General features: G+C 47.7%; 3 protein-coding genes across 10 annotated transcripts in view; 1 reads left to right on the top strand and 2 right to left on the bottom strand.

Annotated features, from left to right (window-relative positions):
* HSPB11 (heat shock protein family B (small) member 11) overlaps window positions 1-19,947 on the top strand; it is a 47,479-nt gene extending 27,532 nt beyond the window's left edge. Inside the window, exon 7 of the mRNA XM_036347113.1 lies at window positions 19,852-19,947. Within this exon, the coding sequence (XP_036203006.1) occupies window positions 19,852-19,932 (81 nt within the window). The 3' untranslated portion in view covers window positions 19,933-19,947. The remainder of the gene's footprint in view (window positions 1-19,851) is intronic.
* On the bottom strand, window positions 855-22,231 carry DIO1 (iodothyronine deiodinase 1). Of its 8 annotated transcripts, XM_036347102.1 has the most exons (4): window positions 21,855-22,220; window positions 8,795-8,938; window positions 3,961-4,160; window positions 855-1,946 (listed from the first exon to the last, which is right to left on the bottom strand). In XM_036347102.1, the coding sequence occupies exons 1-4, from the start codon at window positions 22,174-22,176 to the stop codon at window positions 1,878-1,880; spliced, it is 735 nt and encodes a 244-aa protein (XP_036202995.1). In that variant the 5' UTR covers window positions 22,177-22,220; the 3' UTR covers window positions 855-1,877. The 8 variants fall into 8 exon arrangements, with proteins under 8 accessions (XP_036202995.1, XP_036202996.1, XP_036202998.1 ...); XM_036347103.1 differs by lacking the exon at window positions 8,795-8,938 and having other exon boundaries at window positions 21,855-22,224; XM_036347105.1 differs by lacking the exon at window positions 3,961-4,160 and having other exon boundaries at window positions 21,855-22,223.
* On the bottom strand, window positions 10,981-14,429 carry LOC118674989 (trichohyalin-like). Its single transcript, XM_036347096.1, has one exon. It carries the CDS (start codon window positions 12,248-12,250, stop codon window positions 10,991-10,993), a length of 1,260 nt encoding a protein of 419 aa, XP_036202989.1. The 5' UTR covers window positions 12,251-14,429; the 3' UTR covers window positions 10,981-10,990.
* Window positions 22,232-23,472: the final 1,241 nt, after the last annotated feature.

The following is a 23,472-nucleotide window of genomic DNA, read 5'->3' as shown; positions in this document are numbered from 1 at the left end:
TGAACAGTTGCTTTGGCAAGTTGAAGAATGTTATTGTGTCCCTACTGTTCTGTCTTCTTTCCACTCCTCACCCCTTAAAAGGGAGCCCGAGGAGGCAGTTGTGGAACAACAATGATGATAATAATAATAATTAATAATAATAATTAATAATAATAATGGCCAATGCTTCCATGGAATTGTATTCAAACCAGGCACAGTTCTGAGTGCTTAACTCATGAATCCTCTCTATGGGGTAGGCACTATTGATATCCCATTATAGCTCAAGATACAAAGTCACACAGCTAGCAGGGAGTAGAGCCAGGACTCTAACCCTGAAGTTAGAGATGGGGTTCGAATCTCAGCTTGTTACTTACTAATTTGAGACCCTCCACAAGTTACTTAATGCTGAGCCTTGATTTCCTCACTTGTAAAATGGAGATAAGTTTCCTCTTTGAGATATATAGAGATTAAATGAGATAACATATCTGAAAGCCCTGGTGTCTAGTAGGTGACTAAAAATAGTTATTTTAGAAAGGGCAAAATAGCACATTAGTAATATTAACTTCATAGCAATTAAGGCAGGGCCAAGGAAAATGTGTTTTCATATTAGAAGAATGTCTCCCAAGTTCATTCTTTTATGTCATGTTGTGAAGGTAGTTTGATTCCAATGTGGAAAAATTCTCTATCGGGAGTTCATAAGACAAAACCACATTTGATATGTAACACAGAGACTGAGTGTTCTTCCCATCAAATGAGGCCCTTCCAGCATATGGTATTTTTGCGAATCAGATTACTGCACATTGGGGTATCATAAAAGATAGAACAGGCTGACACAAATTGGAAAAGAAAATAGATCACACTGAAGCCATCCCAAATGGGCTCATGTATTTTAATCATTCTGTATTAGCTTGCTACATCTTCGAATATTTTATTTTCAAATCAAGTCACAGCTGTGTGTACTTTAGGCTGTGGCCGTCATAAACAAATATGAAGAGAAGCAGAGTTAAAACAGATGAGTACCAATGGTTATCCATTAGTCTGATATAACTGAACACAAATGACCATTAAGAGACTTGCAAAAAAAAATCTGAGAAATAGAACTTCAAGTATGAGCTTCTGCATAACTGAACGACAGCTTTGCTGGTGCCTGTTGTCTAGTTTGGTCAAGGTTATAATGTTTTGGGGAAGCCAGTCCTCCCCCTCCCAAGTGACTCCATTGATAAGTAAAGATAGTAGAAGATTCCAGAATACAGAGAGCCAGATTTCTATGAAGTATATTCAAAGATTGTAAAGTAAGTACCCACCTCTTCTACAGTAGAATTGGAGATGCATTACCATGGAAGCTCACCCCTCACCACCACCACCATTGACTGGTTTCAGTTTTTTGGCAGGGAAAGGATTACCATCTTTGCTGTCTCCTCTCATCCCTACTCCCTCCTTTTTCAATTCCTCATCTCTCTCTAAACACCTGGAGTTCTCCCATGCTTGGGTCTAAAAACCAGTTTAGTGTCTTAAATATCAATCAATTCCATAAATGACAAATTTGGTAAAGTGCATTTACCTAACATAAGGGATGCCATATCTAATCACTTGGTACTAGGGCAACTGGAGAGACCACGTTTGAGAAGTACACCTAGAGGACGACTGCTCACCCTCAGACGTCATGCTGTGAAGTGGTGTCCACAGTGGAGACAGTGTGGAGCTGTACATTCTTTAACACTCAGCTCACTGGCTGCTTTATTTTCTGATTATAACAACTGTTTGCTTAGATCAGAAAAATCTGAGCTAGTAATTCCACTGAGACACAGGTCAAGAGGTAAAAGCCAGCTGGGTTGGGGGGAGAGCCGAGCCTTGAGGAGCATCCCTCTTCGTCACTGGAACTGGGGGATCCGTCCAGGTTAACTGCGGAGTTTTTCCAGAACAGCACGAACTTCCTCTAGGTGGTAGTTCCAAGGGCCAGGCTTACCCTGCAGGAGAAATAGATCAGCATTCCCAGGTTTCTGACTTGCAGGAGATCTGGGCTGATGACATCCATGGGGGGGTCATCAGGATGGTATTGTCAGTGGCAGATGCAACCCTAAGGTGTGCGAGATCATGCAGGGAGTGTGTGTGGAGCGGCCCCACCGTTTAGGACAGGACAGAAGTAGGAGGAAAACCAGAGTGGGATAAAGTGAATAGTTTCAAAAGGAGAAATGGGTCTATACAAACACACTTTTCTTCCATAATCATGCCTTCAGACTGGCCTTACCTTCTCCACTCCCCATGTCAAGTTCTATTCATTCTACATCAGAACCACCTCTGCCTCTCCAATCCCAACGCTTAATTCAGCCCTCTTCCTCTCCTACTCGGGCAGCTGTCTCACCTCCCGACTATGCCCTGCTCTCTCTGCACTCCATTCTTCACCCAATAGCCAGTGATCTTTCTAAAGTAAGGATCTGCTCATGTCTCTCCCCTGCTCAAAACTTCTCAATGGCTCTCCTTTGCCCTAAAATGAAGGCCAAACTCCTTGGTCCAGAATGGGACCCCTGTAACCTAAGTGCCCTCAGTTCTCCATTCACACCCTGCCCTAGCACGCCTCAGTGCCTTTGCCCACCTTCTTCTCAATATCTGCAATGACTCATTTACCATGCTCACATGGCTGGCTCCTTATCCCTTAGCCAAGCAATTGTAACCTCCTTGGAAAAACTTGCCCTTCCCCAGGGGTTGGAAAACTGTCTGAGAGCTAAATCTGTCCTGATGCCTCCATACCCCTTCGTTTACATTTTGTCTGTGCCATTTTTGTGTTACACCAGGGAACTGAATTGTGGAGACAGGGACTGTCTCCTGCCCTACAGCAAAGGTTTGCTGACCCCTGCCCTGGAGTCTCACAGCCCTTGGGATACTGTGACACTCTATTTGGATCTTCCTTATCCCCTAGTGGTCGGCAAACTGCGGCTCGCGAGCCACATGCGGCTCTTTGGCCCCTTGAGTGTGGCTCTTCCTAAGCCTTAGGAGTATCCTAATTAAGTTAATAACAATGTACCTACCTATATAGTTTAAGTTTAAAAAATTTGGCTCTCAAAAGAAATTTCAATCGTTATACTGTTGATATTTGGCTCTGCTGACTAATGAGTTTGCCGACCACTCCCCTAGACTGTGAGCACAAGGAAGGTTTGGGCCATTTTAAATTCCTTTTTTGTGTGTGTGTGTTCTCAGTGTTTGCACAGGGCCTAACCTCAGGCTCTGACCCTCAGCACCCTAGAGATTCATCCACAAGTCGTTTCTTATTTCAATTGCATACATAGGCCAGCTCGCTCTGTGGGCAGAGGAGTATCCACATGGCTGGGCTTCCTGTGCTCTCCAAGGCTGCAAATGCCTTCAGCAGCTACCAAACTTGGTTTCCGACCTCTCGGAGGAGGCCAGCAGGGCCCAGGGGTCAGAGGCTGTGCTTATGTCCCTCCCTGGTCAGACTGGCAACCTTGAGAGGAACACAGTCCTTCCAGAAAGGAAGCCTGGACTCAATCCCTGTCTTGAATCTCTGCTTCAGCATTTCCAGCTCTGAACTTCAGGGTTTGTGTTCTTCCCACTTCCTTCAGCCCCTCCAGGTTCAGGCCTGCCTCAGAGATTGGCTGCTTCAGACCCTCCCACTTTATCTCTCAGCTTTAAACTAAACTGGGCTGGGCCAGTCTTCTGGGTTCAGAAGGCTGCCAGGAGGCTCCAGTTCCAGTCTAAATGCTAGGAACTTTCCTAGCCAAACTCCTTGGTCCAGAATGGGACCCCTGGGACCCCATAATTTTGTCCCTTGAGACATGGGAGCCAACATCCCCATTTTGCAGAAGAAAACAGTGAAGCTCCAAGAAAAGAAAGGGTTTGCCCTTGGTTACATGGCTGGTAAATGGCTGGGCAGCTATCTGAATCCAGGTCTGCCTGATGTGAAGCCTCTTTTTGCCCTTTGCCCTTCCTGGGCCCCTGCCCTGGGGTGGGGGTGGGAGTGGTCACCACCTTGTAGAGGATCCTGCCCTCCTGGAGCACGTAGAGCCTGTCGGGCAATGCCGCGTAGAGCTGGCTGCTCTGGTTCTTCATTGTGTCCACCACCACAGGGCACCAGGGGCTCCTGTCCAGCAGCAGGTGGGCTGCCTGGAGGCGGTCCTGGAGGTTCCGGTGATTCTTGATGACCACGTTGTTCTTAAATGCCCAGCCATCTACAAGAGAAAGGCCAAGCAGTGGACCCCATGGGCATGGTATACACTTCCTTTAGACTAAATAGCCCCCACTTTTAACTGGGGGGGGTCCCAGATTGAGGACCCTTGGCCATGATTTGGCCCAGTTTCCTATTATGGGTAAATTCATAAGATCAATAGGGAGTTAGTGGTTGATCCAGAACTAAAGCCCGTGGCTCCTGACATCCAGATCTGGGCTCTTGAATGTGTGACAATCCAACAGACCAGTGCTTCTCACACTCTAATGTGATAATGAATCACTCAGGCATCTCGTTAAAGGAGGATTCTGATTCAGTCTGTCTAGGGTGGCCCTGAGCCTAGCTAGCTCCCAGGATGCCAAGGCTGCCGGTGCCTGGACCACACTTAGGCCAGGATCTAGAGCAGTATTTCTCTAAGTGTGAGCTGTCCAGGCCAGCAGCATCTGCATCTCCTGGGAGTTTGTTAGCCATGCAAATTCTTGGGCCCCAACATAGATTGACCAAGAATGGGTCAACAATCAGTTTTAACAGCCTTCCAGATGATTCTAACACATGCCAGAATTTGAGAACTACTGCTCTAGAGTCTAGAATTTTCCTCTTCTAATTATTCTCCACCAGAGTTCTTTCCAAAAACCGCAAATCTGACTATGTCACTCTCCTGCTTAGATCTTTCAGTGGCTCCCTATCACCTGCAGGATAAGCCCCAAGCTCCTCAGGGTGGTCTACCAGGTCCTTAGTGACCTGGCCCATCTCTCCGGTCTTCTTCCAGCTTTTTGCTCCAGCCAGTGTACTAGTTGGGGATCCTCGACCCACTCACCCCCAAGCTGTCTCTCACTTTTGCCTTTTTCATCACAGCTCCTGCCTCTAGCTGGACTTTCTCTCCTTGTTTGGATACTGTGACTTCCGCTGCTGCAGCTGATGTGTTAGCTCTCTAACAACCTTATAATAAGCCACTCAGGGTGAGCTTAGGGCCAAGTAAAGCTCCTAGCCTGGAAATGACCTCCTGGTCTTACTACCTTCTAACTCGTCATCCAGAAATCTCTGAGAATGATTCCCAACACAAAATTTGATCGTATTTTTTTCTGATTAAACACCAATTATGAGACCAACTCCTTAGCATAACATTCAATGATCCCTGTCATCTCTCCCCACCTATATTTCCAATCATGGCTGCTAGTCCTTTCACATCTAGCTGGAGTGGACTCCTCAAATGATGCTGATACCCCTTTGCCCTTTTTCCTTACCATCTCTTCCATGTTTGAAATCCTACCTGTCCTTTTAAGGCTCAACTGTACACAGGACTGCTCAATGTTGGCACTATTGACATTTCAGGCTAGATAATTCTTTGTTGGGGGGTGGGGGGGTAGCATCCAGTGTGTTGTAGGATTTTGAACCGCAACCTCCCCACCACCTTCAATTTGTGACAACCAAAAATGTCTTCATATATTGCCAAATGACCCCTGGAAGACAAAATTCCCCTTGGTTGAGAACATCATCTCCAGGAAGGTTTCCCTGATACACTAAGTTGTGTGATACTGAGCAAGTTTTCTAAAACTCTAAATTTTCAGTGTTCTTATCTGTAAAATGGGTTAATAGGACCTACTAATTAATAGAACCTATTAAGTAGAGGACTGTGAGGCTTAAATCAGATAACATGAATGGAATTCCCAGTTCTCGGCCTGGGTCATAGGACCTGCTCAAACCATCTTAGTTTATTTTGTCTGACTGCTCCAAATAACAGAGAGGTAGGAAAGAACCCAGTTTTTATTATGTACTGCAGATTTTCTGCTACTTTGCTCTGAAGATGTTTCCCCCAGCCCCTTCCAAACCAAACCATTTAAAGCTACTTAAGTTAAATGGAAGACTTTCAATTGGCCTCATTTGCCAGGGTGCCCTTCTGCCTGCTCACACGAGGTGGCACTTATTAGCTAATGGACCCACAGGTTGAAAAAGTAACCATAAATTGCTATGTCCCCTTCTACTTGCCCCATTTCTGAGGAGCCTGGAACCCAGACAATGTGGGCATGGGTTCCTTTGGAAGCCACATGGCCTGTGTTTACAATAATAGTTACCTCCCAGGGTAATATAAGTTGCTTAAGTCCATCAGCAGAATTTGCTTCACCTCCTCAGTGTTTCAAAGTCCTCTGCTCAGTACCCTCACCCCAAGAAAAAACAGTATTTAAAGTATTTATTACATGCCCCATGACATCAAAACTTTTTAGATGACAACAGCACCACGTTCGGGCAATTTAGTCAATGGAGCTTCACAGCAGCCTCCTGTGGAGGCCAAACAGAGCTGCTCCCCATCCTGCAGCTGAGAGCATGGACGCCCAGACAGGAGCACTGACTTGCCTCCCAACTTCAGCTGTGAGTTCCTTAGAGGCAAGAACTGTGTGTATCTCTATAGCCCCAGGCCCAGCACAGGGCTGGGCACATGGCAGGCACATGTTAAATATTGCTGACAGGTGATTCTGTGGGATCAGTGTTGTCATCCCATTTTAGTGGCACAGAAGCTGGCATGGAAGGTACGCTGGCCCAGGTTGTGTGGCCAGCACGCGATGCAGCCAGGACTCAGGTTCAGGCCCGAAACTCCAGTCTGCTCCTCCCACCACATCACCTACTTTCCCATAATTTACCTGGACAAACGTGATATCTGTGAAAATGGAAACTGACTGATTTGGGCCACAGATCCCAGACCTCCTGGGATCGGTGGACACTGGCTCTGTGCACTTCAGTTGTGGGGTTCAGGCCATGCCCACTTCTGTCTGAGTGACAGAAACAAGTACCCTGGGGAAGGAGGTGGGGAGGAGAAAGAAATGCCCCAACTAGGAGTGGCAGAGCACAGGGGCAAGAAATCAGGTCTGTGTCAGGATAGGGACAGGAAGCTTTTCCTCAGCGGATGAGGTGGGCAGCCCTGGGCTATGGAAAGGGTTAAATCAGCTAGGTCTGATTCAAGGAGAAATGAGTGAGGAGACAGATACCAGGACCAGAAACAGTTTCTGTGATGGTTTGACCACCCTTGTCCCAGTTTGCAACTTCTTTTTAGAGATTAAAGCTGGATCCTCTAGGACCCTGCTAATCCAACTGTGGTCCCTGAAGCAGCAATCTCAGGATCACCTGGGGAGGCCCTGGCCTGGTGGCTCAGCTGGAATCTGCATCCTAGTGAGATCCTAGGTGGCTTAAGTGTAAACATTAAAGTTTGAGAAGTGCTGGCCCAAGACAGTTAAATCAGCCTGGGCCGAGCTTCAGCTGTCAGCTGTGAGGACACCAAAGCAGCATCTCCGTTCAGCCGTGGAGGCCAGACAATGTGGGCACCCACCTTTTCCTTCTTTACTGTTTCAATTTTATTACAGACATTTTTAAATATACATAAAAGCTGAGAGAAGAATATAGTAAAACCTCTAACTACCTATTACCCTATGCTAATATTTTAAGTTTCCCCAAAGTCTTAATGAGGACAGGAGTTGCTAGTTAAATGAATAAGTTGAAAGCAATTTTTAAACCTTTGGGTACATATAAATCAAGATGCAATGGGCCTGGGTTAGGGCCCAGGAATATGCATTTTCAACAAGCAACCCAGGTGGCACTAACACTAGGGATCCTGGGACTGCACTGGAGAAAGCACTGCTGAATCAACTTTGCTGATAATTAATTAATAGCAATCTCTACACTTACAACACATGTTGGAGCCAGCAAGGCCAATTCTGGCCTAAACCACTCACTTCATTCATTCACCCACCTTTTACTGAGCTCTAGCTCTGGGACATGGAGTCTGCCTGGTGCTGGCTGACAAAAACAAATATTGTGGGAAGAAAGGTGAATAACACTCATTCCACGTGGCCACTCAAACCTCTTGCCTTCTTCAATCTCTGGGTTTGAGAGTTGGGCCAACTTCATAGGTTTGACCCCCATAAAAAGCAGGAAAGATAGAAGAGTATGTGACCATTTTGTAAACTTTGTGGGGCTTAGACCAATATATAGAAGTTTCAGGGAAGGATATATCTGCCCATTGCAAGAAAGGGCTTTCTCGCAAATGGAGCTGTCCAGTAAAGGAAGATTTCCCATCCTATCTAATAAAGAGGGAATATGCTAATTGGCCCTCACACCGTCGCAACAATGGCAGCACCCACGGCCAATAAGGAGCTTGTTAAAAATGCACATTCTGAGCCCCCACGGGGATCTGACTCAGACTCTGCCTCCTGGGTGCTCCTGATGGTCACTAAAGTTTGGGAACCACTGATGGAGATGAACCACGATGTCCCTTTGAGCTCAGAAGGGCTTGGGATGGATTTCACAAGTTAAATGGCTGTCATTTCACTTGTGACATTTCAGCTCTAAATTCCTTGTAATTGTGCTCATATTAGCTCCTCTCTCTTGATTTCCCTACTTATCCATTCAGAATGTCAGATGCTCCCCCAGCTAGACCCTGTCACTCCAGGTTTTCTGCTCTGTGTGCCTAGTTGAAAGCACAGACTGAAGTTAGCAAGTGGTGGGTAAACCTAGCAGGGACTGGGAGATGGTGGGTGAACAGCAACTCTTTCCCTCTCCTCCTATACCTCTCCCCACCCCCAACATTGGTAGAAGAGAAGCAAGTAAAGAGAGGGCAGGAGGAGGTAGAGGCAGGGAATCTTTGTGTACCTGATGCATGTGCTTCTTCAATGTAAATGACGAGAAAATCTGCTATGGCGCTAAAGTCTTCAATAAGTCTCTTGAATTGGTCAAATTTGAAAAGAAATGAAGGTCAGGTACAACTTCCAAAATTCAGCACCAGTGGCCTGTTGCCTGAAACAGAAATGGAACCATCTCCAACCAATCATTTACACGCAGCATTTATTTTACAAGCACCATCTTTGCTTCCGCTTCAGTCCCATTATCTTTATTTCCCCCCCTCAGATGGAGCAAGGGCACAGTGAGGAGCAGAAGCTTAGAGAGCATGACTAAGCAGAATCTGGAGCCAGTTTACTCCTCTATAAAATGAGGATTTTTATCAGGCAGTCTGAGTGGGCCAACACAGTTGCTGGGTGAGGATGAAAAGAATGATGAGTCCCTTTGAATGCAGTTTACAAGGCAAGCATACATCCATTCTCTCATGGGATGTGATTGGTATACTACAAGGCAGACATTTTATAGACAAACTGGAGGCCCAGGGCGCAACTGAAATCGTGCGAGGAGGCACCCCGTGGGAGTCAGGCCGGACCCGTGCTGCGGGCAGCTGGGACCCGCACCTGACTCACGCAGCGCCGGGCCACGGGCAGCTGGGACCTGCACCTGACTTCCGCCCCAGGTCCCCATTCCCCTCCCTGTGTCCGCTCCAGGGCTGCCCAAGCCAGCACGGCAGCTCAGCCAGCCCCAGGCCTCCCTGGCCCTGTACCTGTGTCCGCTCCGGGCCACCGGAGCCACTACTCCGGCTTGGGAAGGCCTCCCTGTGTCTGTCTCTGTCTCTGCTCCCGACCTCACCTGAGCGCACAACCTCCTCCTGTCTGATCGTGATCTGTTACGGCGTCCCAGCCTAATTTGCATATTACCTCTTTATGTGTATAGGTTGAGTTTTATATGCCTGTCTCATGTCAGTAGGTCAGCAGTGGAATTAAAATTAACACTGTCTCTTAGACTCTCAATTCAATATTCTTTCCATTCAAGGCATCTGTTTTCTCACCCACAAATATACACAGTAATAATACATAGTAATAATAGGATTGTTATGAGAATTAAAGAAGTTAATACAGATAAGGGCTTAAAATAGTGCCTGGCCCATAGTAGGTGCTCAATAAATGTAAGCTGTTATTAGATATTATGTTCTCCCTGAGCCAAGATGTGGGGGAGGCAGTGAAAGGAACTCCAGGAAGGGCAGTGAAGGGTGGGAGCAGAGCCAGCTACATAATTTACTGGGTACAGTGCAAAATGAAAACTCAGGGCCCCTAGTTCAAAAAGTGAGGGGAAAAAATGTCATCTATACTAATAAAAGGGTAATATGCTAATTAGACTGGGAGACCTTCAGGGAGACCTTCTAGATGTCCTTCTGGACAAAGCCATGATGGTGGGGCGAGGCAGAGGCGGTTAGGGGCAAACAGGCCACTGGGGGGGGGGGAGGGTGGCAGTGGGGGCGAGCAGGCCAGCAGTGGGGGCAGTTGGGGGCAAGCTGGCCGGCAGGGGGGGCAGTTGGGGGCAATCAGGCAGAGTGGTTAGGGGCAATCATGCAGGCAGGCGAGTGGTTAGGAGCCAGCAGTCCCAGAGTGCAAGAGGGATGTCCAACTGCCTAAAACCGGCAGTCGGACATCTCCCAAGGGGTCCCAGATTGGAGAGGGTGCAGGCTGGGCTGAGGGACAACTCTTTCCCCTTCCCCACCCCCACATTCCCCCCACCCCCACCCCCCACCCCGTGCACGAATTTCGTGCACCGGGCCACTATTTTAGTATGTTAAGATATAAAGATTTTTCTTAGCTTCTGTGGTCTCTGTCTTGCCCTGGTCTGGTACTTTTTTTATATATAACAAAGGTGGAAATTTATTGAAGAACAAGTACAGATTCCCACTTAGGGAAGGGGAATCTCACAGCACAAACTCCCACGTGGGGAGGGGGAAAGAGTCCCACCGACTTCCTGTTTCCCCGGTTTATAAAGGCTGCAAGTCCCAGTGCCTTGATCCCTTCTGATTGGTCATTATTCCCTTAGCCTGGTTACTATAGTAACTCCAGAGCTCAAAGGAGAGGTTTTCCTCCCCTCCTCCCTTATTGTTTACCTATTCCCTTTGGGCTTTCTCCTTCTCCCTTTGAATGAGGGGTTTCCTTACCTTTATTTCGTAAATATAGACCTTCTGCTGTTCCCAGCTCCCTCATTCTATGGAAATGCACCTGTTGCAGCTTTCCAGCCCTGTGCTTCTTCCACGGTCCCCTTAATTGCTAAAATTTCTAAAATGTCCTTAAACCTGTCTTTTTCACCCCTAGAAATTCCCATTTCAGTACATTGTGCCAATCGTTGTTCTTCATACATATTCTGTCGGCGACGCCGGCTTCTTTCGGCTTCAGCGGTGCGTAGTGCCAGTCGTTGTTCTTCAGACATGTTCTGTTGACGACGTTGCTTTCTTTCGGCTGCAGAGATACGCTCTGCCAATCGTTGTTCCTCAGACATGTTCTGTCGACGACGCCGGCTTCTTTCGGCTTCGCAGGTACGTTGTGCCAATAGCTGTTCTGCAGACATAGTCTGTCGACGACGTTGCTTTCTTTCGGCTTCAGAGATTCTTTCTGCCAAGAGTTGTTCCTCAGACATGTTCTGTCGACGACGTTGCTTTCTTTGGGCTGCAGAGATGCGCTGTGCCAGTCGCTGTTCTTCAGACATGTTCTGTCGACGCCGCCGGCTTCTCTCGGCTTCAGCGGTGCGTAGTGCCAATAGCTGTTCTGCAGACATGTTCTGTCGCTGACGTTGCTTTCTTACGGCTTCGGAGATTCGTTCTGCCAGTCGTTGTTCTTCAGACATGTTCTGTCGACGACGTTGCTTTCTTTCGGCTGCAGAGATGCGTTGTGCCAGTCGCTGTTCTTCGGAGATGTTCTGTCGACGCCGCCGGCTTCTCTCGGCTTCAGCGGTGCGCAGTGCCAACAGTTGTTCCTCAGACATGTTCTGTCGACGACGTTGCTTTCTTTCTGCTTCGGAGATACGTTGTGCCAATCGTTGTTCTTCAGACAGGGTCTGTCCCCGACGCCGGCTTCTTTCCGCATGGTCATCAGCAATTAGCCTGACAAGAGGCCTCTTTGTACCGTCGCTGTTCTGGGCCCCACTGCTGCTATTCGCCGCTGCGGATGCAGAGAGCTGCCCAGCAACAGCAGCATGGGCAGCGACGGGCACTGGCGCTGAGACTGGCTGCTGGCTCACAGAAGCTGTGGTGGTTGTATCCACTGAATTACCATCTTCAACTACAGAATCCTCGGTGACATCACTGGTTTTCTGCCATGGCTCCAGCTCCTCCTCCTCACATTCCAGAAACTGGTCGATTGGCTCCAGCTCCTCCTCCTCGCATTCCAGAAACAGGTCGATGTCCGCCATGCTCCCGCGGTCTTCGCCGTCCCCGCCGCCGCCGGTAGTCCGACCCAGAGAAGGCGCCATCGCCTTAAAGGGACCTGCACTCTGCGCCGGGAGAAGGGGGTGGGAGCAGGGGAGAGGAAGGTGGTCTGACTCGGAGAAGGCGCCTTCGCCTTAAAGGGACCTGCACTCCGAGCCGGGAGAAGCGGGTGGGAGCAGGGGCGGGGCGGTGGTCTGACCCCCGAGAAGGCGCTGTCGCCTTAAAGGGACCTGCGCTCGCCCCGGGAGAAGGGGGTGGGAGCAGAGGAAGTGACGGTGGTCTCACTCGGAGAAGGCGCTGTTGCCAAGGCTTAACTTGCAGTGGTTCTCAACCTTCCTAATGCCGGGACCCTTTAATACAGTTCCTCATGTTGTGGTGACCCCCAACCATAAAATTATTTTTGTTGCTACTTTATAACTGTAATTTTGCTACTGTTATGAATCGTAATGTAAATATCTGATATGCAGGATGTATTTTCATTGTTCGCGACCCACAGGTTGAGAACCGCTGGAAGCCTTAAAGGGACCTGCACTCCGCGCTGGGAGAAGGGGGTGGGAGCAGGGGAGAGGAAGGTGGTCTGACCCAGAGCAGGCGCCCTTTCCTTAAAGGGACCTACACTCGGTGCCTGGAGAAGGAGTTGGGAGAGGGGGTTTGGGGGAGACGGAGAAGAGGGAATCGTTGAAAGCTAGTCGCCCTGAGGGTGCGAGGAAACCTCCCTAGGGTTCGAGTGATCTGGGATGGATTTTTTTCCCGAGGGGGCCGGGGGCGGGCAAGGGAGGGGGTAGGAGGGCCAAGGAATGCAGCTCTGTGTACTGGAGCTGGCGTGGGGGAGAGAGACGCCAACTTCCCCACCGACCCTCTTGCCCGCCTGGCCTGGTACTTTTTGTTGCTATTTAATGTTGCACTCCCCTGGGAACAGGGATATTCACAGAGTGGATGCAGACTCTCACAGTCACCCAGGAGCCCCCAAATTCAGTGTGCATGAGAATGTGTGTGTCTGTGGCCACTGGCTATTGGCTTTCCTTTCCCTCCAGCCACCAGACGAATGCACCACATCCCAGCCAGGAACACAAATTTAGCCAGACATTTCTCCTTCCCAACCCAACCCACAGGAGATTACAAACTCTGTGCATCGACATGCCAGATACCTTGATGCCAGGGGAGATGGGCAAGAGACTCCTCCTATCAAGGCACCCCAGTCACTTGCCAAATTGCACCATGATGCTGTCAGCCCTGAGTGGGGACGGCTGCCTCATGCCCTGCAATGAGACACTGTGGGATGCCCACACCTGACCTTGCCCAAGCCCAGGCCCAGGCCCACGCCAGGCCCAGGCCCACGCCCAGGCCCAGGCCCACGCCCAGGACCTGTGTGGGCCAGAAGGTGGCAGCAGTGACTGGGTGGGAACAGGAAGGAAGCTACATGGGATGGGAGAGGAAGAGTGGGCCTTGGAGAGCAGGAAGGCTATGGGAGGTGGGATCCTACAGAAGCCAGGTTCCAGGTACCCAGGATATGTTCCATTGTTGCATCAGGTTACAAAATGCAAATTCAAAGATAAAACTATTAAGAATTTCAAGACAACTATAGCAAAGCATTAAACCCCAAGCACAGGGCCCTTCTGAATGTGGGACCTCATGTGACTCACTGGTCCCATGAAGCCTGCCCTGGGCGGGTGCCTTCTGTAACTGTCCAGCCTAAGTTGGGGTGAAGTCTAGGGAGCTGATAGCACCCTGTGGTTACTTATGGCCAGAGCCGACAGTGGTGAGCCCTTACTGTACACCTATTAGAACATGCAGGTCCTGCACTGGGGCATGGCCTGTGTGTGTCTGTATCCCCCAGGCTACTCATTGCCCTTGAGGGCAGGGCCTGTTCCTCACTCCTCCTCACATCCCCCACAGGGAGCACACTTTCCTTCACCTACAAGCATTTATTCAGCACTTACATATATACAAGGCTGTCTGTGATATGCCAGTGACTCGGCAGAGAGCAAGACCAGCAGGTCTCTGCCTGCATGCACTTGGAGGCCTGCTTCATCGGGAGACAGGCAAAATATAAGTAAAGGTATAAATGAAGTAATTTCAAGTTGTGGTAAATGTTACAAAAGGAGTGACATGCTTTAGACCAGGGGTCCTCAAACTACGGCCTGCGGGCCACATGCAAATACAAATATTGTATTTGTTTCCGTTTTGTTTTTTTACTTCAAAATAAGATACGTGCTGTGTGCATAAAAATTTGTTCATTTTTTTAAAAAAACTATAGTCCGGCCCTCCAACGGTCTGAGGGACAGTGAACTGGCCCCCTGTTTAAAAAGTTAGAGGACCCCTGCTTTAGACAGTCAAGTCAAGAAAGGCCTCTGATGAGATGTCTGTCATTTAACTAAAGAAATGAAGATTAGGAATGAACCAGGGGGCTAAGGGAGGAGAAGCAGACAAAAGGACTCCAGGTAGAAAGGTCCTAGGAGGCACAGACAGAGGTTGGTGTGTTCAAGGACCTGTAAGGCCAATGTGACTGAAGCCAGGCTAGGGGAGGAATGAGAGTTGTGGATGGAGAGGTAGGTATGGGCCAGAGCAGGCAGGCTCTCCTACACTATAAGGAATCGGAATTTTATTCTAGGTGCAATAGGACTTCATGGAGATTCAAAGCAAGCATGGTGGATATTTGTTATAATTTTGGCTGCCCATCTCCTAATTGTCCTTCCTATTTGAAATTCCCTATTTTGTGTATTATTTATTGATGGGAGAGTGTGCTCAGCCTTGCTCTATGGAATACAGAGGGGCCAGGGCACAGTCAGTGACTCAGGTAGGGCTGATTGGACTCTCCCACATAGATCTTTGATTCTGGAATAATTGAGATAGTAGAATTCATCCACCGTCCAGTGGTAATGCCCATCAGGGGTGGTGGAGTCCCACAGTGTTTATGGTTTCCCATGGCAACCACAATGATAGCAGCATCCAGGCCTGACCTTTGAGGCTAAAATATAGTCCAGACCTAGTGCTCCAGCTGTGGTTGATTCTGGGAATCTTACAATTTTCTAATACATTCCTTTGTATATGTATATGTGTGTGACTAAGAAAACCAGAGTGGCCCAGCTGGCGTGGCTCAGTAGTTGAGCATCTATGTATGAACCAGGAGGTAACGGTTCGACTCCTGGTCAGGACATTTGCCCAGTTGTGGGCTCAATCCCCAGTAGGGGGTGTGTAGGAGGCAGGCGATCAATGACTCTCTCATCATTGATGTTTCTATCGCTTTCTCCCTCTCTTCTTCTCTGAAATATATATATATATGAAAGTGAGTTTCTGTTGCTTGTAAGCCAGCCTCCTGATGCTACAGTAGGGCTGTATAATGAAAAAATGATCAGGTTTATACAGAAGATCACTCTGGCCATTCTAAAAGGAAGGGACTGAGGTGAGAATGGAAGCTGTAGAGAAACAGTTGGGAAGAATCCACATGGGAGACCATGAGAGCATGGGCTAGTGTGTGGGCAGTAAAGAAGGAAAAACGAATTGACAGGACTTGCTGATGGATGGGGAGTAGAGGACATCTTACCTTGCTTGTGGTTTACTTGGTTAGTTATTTCTTCACCTACTTCTGCAAAGGATTTGAAGTAGCTTAGGAGGCACAGAAGAGGAGGGAAATGTGGAGCACATAAATAGGCTTTAAGGTCCCTGCATTAATTATAACAGCTGATATTTGACTCTGAGTTTCCTAGTGGCCAAGTAAAAGGGGAAGTCATTGGTTATAGTCCTCATTTTTCAGTATGAGGAGAAAGCAGGCCGGTTTCTTTGGAGATACACGGTTCTCCTTGTCCTTGGCTCACAGATTTTTCTCTTAAGAGGCCCTAGAGCAGTGGTTCTCAACCTGTGGGTCGCGACCCCTTTGGGGGTCGAACGACCCTTTCACAGGGGTCGCCTAAGACCATCAGAAAACACATATATAATTACATATTGTTTTTGTGATTAATCACTATGCTTTAATTATGTTCAATTTGTAACAATGAAATTGGGGGTCACCACAACAGGAGGAACTGTATCAAAGGGTCGCGGCGTGAGGAAGGTTGAGAACCACTGCCCCAGAGGGTGTTGCATGGGCTCTGTTGCTGCTGCTGGATTGCTCAACAAGCCCTTGCCCATATGACAGGGTTGCTCGGGCCTCAGCAGGAGAAGCTCAGGGGCCAGTCATGGACAAGTGGCTGGCCATTGACCTCTAATCCAAAAGACTTAGGGTCAGGACCAGAGTTAAATATTAGCTGTCTGGAATTTGTTTTTAATTGGAAAGAAAAAAGATTCAGCACCCACTGATTAGTACCTTAGAAGAAACAGAGCCATTTGTTTGTTTATAGTGTGGTGGGTGCAATGATCAGTATTGAGGGCAAAGTTTAAACTCAGTTCCCTGCTTTCCTGGTGATAGAAAGAGGAAGGATAGGTACAAAGGGGTGGAAGTGCTGAGGGCTGACACCCTGCCCATGTCCACAGGCCATGGTACAGAAAACACCTGTCAAGAACATAGGGCAAAAACTGTCAATCAACTTATCTGTAAAAATGGGAAAACAGCTCTGTAGTAGTGCTGGACTCAAACCTACCATCCTAAACCCCCCACTCCCATCCCAGACCAGTAAATTAACCCCCATGCGGGGCTCTCTCTGCACAGAAAGTCCATTTATAATTACTAGATAACACCTCATAAATATGCTTAGAGAGGTTTTAAATGATATGAAACAAGGGCTGAAATAAATCGGTTTCAGATTAATTCCTAGGTACCTAGAAAGTAAATCATCAGGCTTGGCTTCCACCACAATACACAAGTTAATGTTTTGCTGTGTCTGTGTGTGTGTGTGTGTGTGTGTGTGTGTGTGTGTCCAAAGACATGTGTTTGTCATATCTGTGCATGTACATGCAGAGGATAGGTGGTGGCTGAGAATTTTTCTGAGCCTCTGTTGTCTTACTCAATGAGAGAAAGTACACTGGCTGAAAGTCAGAAGGCACATGTTCTAGTTCTGGTTCTATTAGAACTAGCTGTGTGACTCTAAGCGAGTAATTTACCTCTCTGGGCCTTTGTATATGAAAAATGAAAGAGTTGTTTTAGGTTATCCATAAAGACTCTGCCAGACCTTCTATTCTGTGGCTCTAAAATGAGTTCAAAGTATGCAGCAGAGCTTTTTAGTGGCTTCATGGGTTTCCAAAATAGTTACAGGATGTCTTTCTAATAAGCAGACCTGATCATGTTAACTCCTTGCTTGAAAATCTTTCTAGAACTCACCAACACCCTCAGGATAAAGTCTGCTCTTTGGTAAGACACATTACCACCTCCCCCCAAGCTCTAGTCCTTGATGGTATCTCCTTCACCCCTTCATGCCTTCCACACCCCACTTCTGCCAAATTGACCGATGCTCCTCCCCATCTCAGACCTCTGCTGCTCCCTCCTCTGTCCTTCTCTGCTCCCACCCACCCCAAGGCCTCACTGTCCCTAGACCAGTGGTCGGCAAACTCATTAGTCAACAGAGCCAAATATCAACAGTACAACAATTGAAATTTCTTTTGAGAGCCAAATTTTTTAAACTTAAACTATATAGGTAGGTACATTGTTATTAACTTAATTAGGGTACTCCTAAGCTAGCCTTTGCTAAAAACGTCCTCAATCTGATTGAGGTACGCTCGCTGAGGTCGACCCCTTCCAACTCTCCCATCCACACTTGTCTTGTATACTTGTTTTGTCTATCTCCTTTCGTTCATCCTCTCTATATGTCCAAACCAGGGGTCTTCAAACTTTTTAAACAGGGGGTCAGTTCACTGTCCCTCAGACCGTTGGAGGGCCGGACTATAGTTTAAAAAAAACTATGAACAAATTCCTATGCACACTGCACATATCTTATTTTGAAGTAAAAAAACAAAATGGGAACAAATACAACATTTGTATTTGCATGTGGCCCGCAGGCCGTAGTTTGAGGACCCCTGGTCCAAACCATCTCAACATACCTTTCTCAATCCTCGACACTACATCTTCTTTCACTCCACAACGTTCCCTAAAATTAACTTAATAAACTTTAAAGTTTTAAGTCAACTTCGTACTGTACGTGCGCGCCCGCACGTGGTATTGTGTGGAAGAGCCACACTCAAGGGGGCAAAAAGCTGCATGCGGCTCGTGAGCCTCAGTTTGCCGACCACTGCCCTAGACAATCAGCTCACCATCATCCTTTCCAGGAAGCCTTCCTCTGAATACCTCGCTACTGCTGGGAGCCGGTCCATCCTTGCTGTTTCAAGGGACCTGGCATATATGGCATACTGTTCTTAATATGTTTGCTCACCTTCTTGGCACTATGTGTTTTAACCAAGGTCACCTCTCTGAGAAAGGTTGTTTCCCCAGGTAGGGATTTTCCCCTGAAGTTAGGGAGGGAATAAAACCCCTTAACTAAGTGCCAGGGGTAATTAATCACTTTAACTACGAACAATCATGCTTAAGCTACATAATCTTTACTCCCTGGAATGGAGATAAGAAACGCCCTAACCTTTGGAATAGAGATTGATAGGATTGGAATCAACTGGTATAAATACAGATGTAACAAGACAACAGGACACAGAACCTAGAGACAGAAACTAGAGACAGAACATGGCAAAAGATCCTGGACAGAAACTGGCAACAGAACCTAGAGACAGAACCTAGCGAGAGAACCTGGCTGAAGAACCTAGAGACAGAACCTGGCTACAGAACCTGGATAGAACATGGCAAGAGAACCTGACTAGAACCTGGTGACTGAACCTGGCTGGAAAACCTGGACAGAACCTGGCTGGAGAACCTAGCGAGGGAACATGGCTACAGAACCTGACTGGAGAACCTGGAGAACCTAGCAAGAGAACATGGACACAGAACCTGGCTGGAGATCCTAACCAGAACTTCGCTGGAGATCCTGAACAGAACTTGGCTAGAGATCCTGGCTAGGCTGCTGATCAACTGAACACTGTCTCCGTGTCATTCCTTCTTCGCCGACTCTGTCCACACCTTTGGGGACCCCTGGACCTGTTGGGGTTGGACCCCAGCACGCTACCCCACCCCACATCCTCCAAAACCCTCTGGTTTCCTCCCCCACTACACCGTTTCCCTCTCTGGGCTATGAAGTCTACCAGACAGAGAGCAGTCGTGTTGCCCTCAACACTGATCACTGCACCGACCACACTATAAATAAACAAATAACCAGCACCTATTATTTCAGGGGCCTCTGGATCAATGTGTTGAAAGCCAACTTTATTTCATAGTTTTCTTTTGTCTTTTAGCCTCTTTCTCTCTTCTTTCTTCAGTCTCAGAGATAAATAAACAACCTTCAAAATGTGAACTGGCCCACTAAAAGGAAACAATTAAAAGGGACAAGTAAATTCTGTGAACTAACCATGAGGCAAGGTGGCTTTCATGGAATTGATCACTAGATGATTGATATTCAGCACATCAGCCTGGTTCTGTCACAGTGCTTGGCACATAGTAGGTGCACAATAAAAGTTGTCACTATCATTACTCTTATTATCAGTGGCCACTTGATAAATATTTGTTGAATAAACAGAGGTCATTTGTGCACCCTGTTTTAAAGTTATGAGCAAGAAAAAGAAAACAAAACTCTTGGCTTTCCTCTTGCTTACAACACTTCCCCTTTTCCATTCTCAGGTACAAAAATCTTATTCTTCAAAGCCTAGTTCCAAAGCCTCCTCCTCTAGGAAATCCTCCAAGCCCTGCAGGCAAAGTTAGCTCTACAGCCTCCTCCATCTCACAGAACTGTAAGCATTTGTATATTATGTCCATCTATTATTCTGTAGAACCGTAAACTCCTTGAGCGAAGGAGCAAGCTCTTACTTAACTCTGTGTCCCTGGCATCTAGCTGAAGGCCTGGCACATAGGAGGTGCTCATGAATGTTTGTTGGGGTGCAATAATAAAACGGGAAGAAGCAGCCCTGATTCTGGGTCTGACTCAGTCAGTCACTGGCTCTGTTACCTTTGCCTCTCAGTTTTCTCCATTTCCTTTCTAAAATGAGAGGAATGGATTAAGTCAACATTTCCCCTGGGAACCATTGTGACGATAGGCATTTCCTCTGGTGGAGAGTGGGGATGGGGCGTGTGTGTGTGTGTGTGTGTGTGTGTGTGTGTGTGTGTGTGTGTGTGTTAGGAAAATTTGTCAATGCTGTGCTAAAGTTTTTCCAAGTTTTTTTTGTTTGCTCTTAGGCTTTGGATCTCCTCAGAGCCTGTTATATGTTCATGCCCACTATGAATGTCCAAAAGAAGGGTATAGTGTGCAGGGTTCCCCAAACTACTTCAACCAGGGGACTCTATGTAATAACACATATTTGTGGGACTTGGGTTCTAAAGAACACTGTTAAAAACACTAGATTAGCCAAACTGCCTCATGGATCTTCTCTACTCGATCTGCTGTGTCTAGGCCCTGGGAATTCAAAGGTGACTCAGACACAGCCTTGTTGCAAGAAGAAAACACTTATGCTTAGGCAGCCCAAGGCTGGGTAGGAAAGGTCAGTGACCAAGGAGAGGTGCCGATGGAGAGCCATGAATCCAGAAGGGAGAGAGTGTCTGAGACGGCTTCACAGATGGGGTGGCAAGAGAGGAGGGCCCTGAGTATGAGGGGGATTTGAACTGTCGGCAATGGAGTGGAAGAGCCAACAATTTCAGCAAAGAGAGAGGAGGACAGCACCATGGACGCAAAGGTCCAGTGGTTGTCTGCAGGCAGTGAACATAAAGGGGAGGTTGCTGGTAAAGTTGGGAGGAAAAGCTGGAGTCAGTCCAGGAAGGACCTTGAGCACAAAGCACAGCCCAGGGAGGACCTTGAGCATTCATCCCAAATGTGTGGGCGTTGGGGGGAGGGTGCTGAAGTTTGGTGCTGGGATGTTGATGGGTCAGGAATGTGCTTGTGGAAAAGTATCTGGAATGAGGGGGAGGAGAAGTCCTGGTAGGAAGAGCAGCTGTGAGGACAAAAGGCGAAAACTGATTGGAGAGGGCTTTAAGAATCCAGATAGGTTGAGCTGGTTTGCCTGGAACAGACAGAGAGCACATGAGAGATCTTCAACAAATATTTACTGAGCAACAACCATGAGTCAGTAGCCCTGGGGGCACAATAGTGGGTTAGAGCCATGGACTCCACCTGGACTCCAGCTATGGACTCCACTTGCAGACTAGTGAGGGAGACAGACATTAATCAAATATCCACACTATTATTACACTTGTCCTGGTTTGTAGTTATAAGAAAAATTTAGGATGCTAAGTATACAAGAAGGGGTAACCTAGTCTGGGGAAGTTGAGGTTGGCTTATTGCAGGAAGTGTCACTGAGCAGAAGTCTGAAGGATGCATCCGAGTTGACAGGGCATAGAGGAGGTGAAGTGCACCTTAGGCAGAATGACTGTATGGTAAGAGCAGTGCTGGGGGAGTTGAAGGCCAGTGTGGTTGGTTTGTGGTTTGAGTGCCCACAAAGAAAGGTGCTGATGCCACTCAGAAAAATAGAATCCAGGAAAAGTGCTGGTTCCTGGAAATAGGAAGTGGACAAGAAGCAAAAAAATGAGCAGCTGAAGTAGTAGAAGAATAATTCAGGACTTTCCAACCCACCCCCACCCACCTTGAGCATCCCCATTCGAAGCACCTCTCAATCAAGCTAGATCAGCCTCCTGACCTTGCATGAAGTCCCAAATGTGACACCTCTGTCCGGAAAGGCGGACCACAGGGCAGTTTGGAGCTAGACTCCCTTCCTCAGTCTTGTCCTCCAGTCGTTGCCAACGGACCTTCAGGATGAACCAGAAATACTGGGTGCTAAAGAGGGTTGGAGCCCAGTTATCATAGGAGAAGTGCGGGTTCTTCCGGTTCATGGCCAAGATATGCTGCTTGACTCTCCCGGGAAACAGTTTCAGTTGTACTTTGCCCAAAGTCACATGCAGGGCCACCTGCAGGAGTATCCAGAGCCTCTTCAGCCACAGCCCTGGCTGGGGCAGCCCCATCTCGTCACAGCCAGAGCTGGCTCTGAGGCTGATGGACAGAGACGCAGCAGCTGGGCCACAGTGGGCGGAGCTGAACCAAGGTGCAGGGTGGAAGTAGCCAACCCTGGCCAGGAGGAAGGTACCAGGACAGAAGGTGTTTGCCTTCCTGCCAATGGAATGGAAAATTCCCAACCAGGGGCTGCAAAGATCTGTTCTAATTATCATCATTCCTGATTCTTTGCCTCAACCTTTGAGAGATTCTTGGGCTGGAAGACTTCAGATCTTACATTCTCCCTCTGATAAATGTTCAAGAACAAACACTTCAAAAGATCACACTTAAAGGGACTCTGTGGTCCTTTAGAAAGGCTCTGTTGCAAGCAAGTACGTCCTAGTGTTAATTATTCTTTTAATAAAGTAAATACTTCTTTTACTAATGAAAGATGTTTTCTTCTAGCTGGTGGTTGAGTGTTTCTGGAGGCAGAGGCATCCCTGGAGTATTTGGGTCTGGAAGCCGCCAGGCAGAGGCAGAGCTGGGGCCTTCCCTTAGCACTGGGGGCAGAGTACAAATACAGCTCTCTGATCTCAGTGGTGTGGTGGTTTAGAGTGGGGAAGAAACAAACAGAAAATTGCCACTCAGTTTTCAAAGTCTTTATAATCTATTGTTTTGTCTTTAAAGATCTATGTAATTGGACTCAGAGATACAGAGAACCAACTATGGTTGCCAGTTGAGTGAAAAAGGTTAAGAAATACAAATCGGCAGTTACAAAATAGTCATGGGGATGCCAAGTGCAACCTATTTCAGTTCTCCCTCACCCACACATGGCTTCAAACAATCTTAGCGCTTAACAGCAGGTACATTAAAAAAAGGAAGAGGTCTGTGTGTTGAGGCTTGAAAAGAAAAAGATTAAAGTGGTACCACTGTCCAACCCGGGGCATCAGGCGGACTGTCGTGGGAGGAAAGGAACAAATGACCACACTTACTGGGGTGTTCGATCGCTCATTCACAAACTCAGAGTGATGGACTCATCCACACCCTCGCTGGTTAATTACATTTTTATGGCCAAAAAGAATTGGGAGAAAAGGATTGCTGACTTTTATTTTCACAATCGTCCTTCGTTAACGCTGTTTTTTATTTCAATAGGAAAAGAGGTATAAACAAACAGAAAATACACTCCGCACTCTAGAGATCTCTCTGCGCCCCGCCAGAGCGAGGCGAGCAGAGGGGGGCCTTCTCGGCGCGCCCACCTCGTGCGTGTCTCTTTAAGAACCGGAGCCTCGCACGGGAAGTAGCGGGCGAAGGGAGCAGGTAGGTCGGGT

Source organism: Myotis myotis, unplaced genomic scaffold (assembly GCF_014108235.1).
Source record: "Myotis myotis isolate mMyoMyo1 unplaced genomic scaffold, mMyoMyo1.p scaffold_m19_p_2, whole genome shotgun sequence".
In the NCBI taxonomy this organism is placed as follows: domain Eukaryota; kingdom Metazoa; phylum Chordata; class Mammalia; order Chiroptera; family Vespertilionidae; genus Myotis; species Myotis myotis.
Note: the sequence above shows the minus strand (reverse complement) of the source record. Positions and strands in the feature narration are given on the sequence as shown.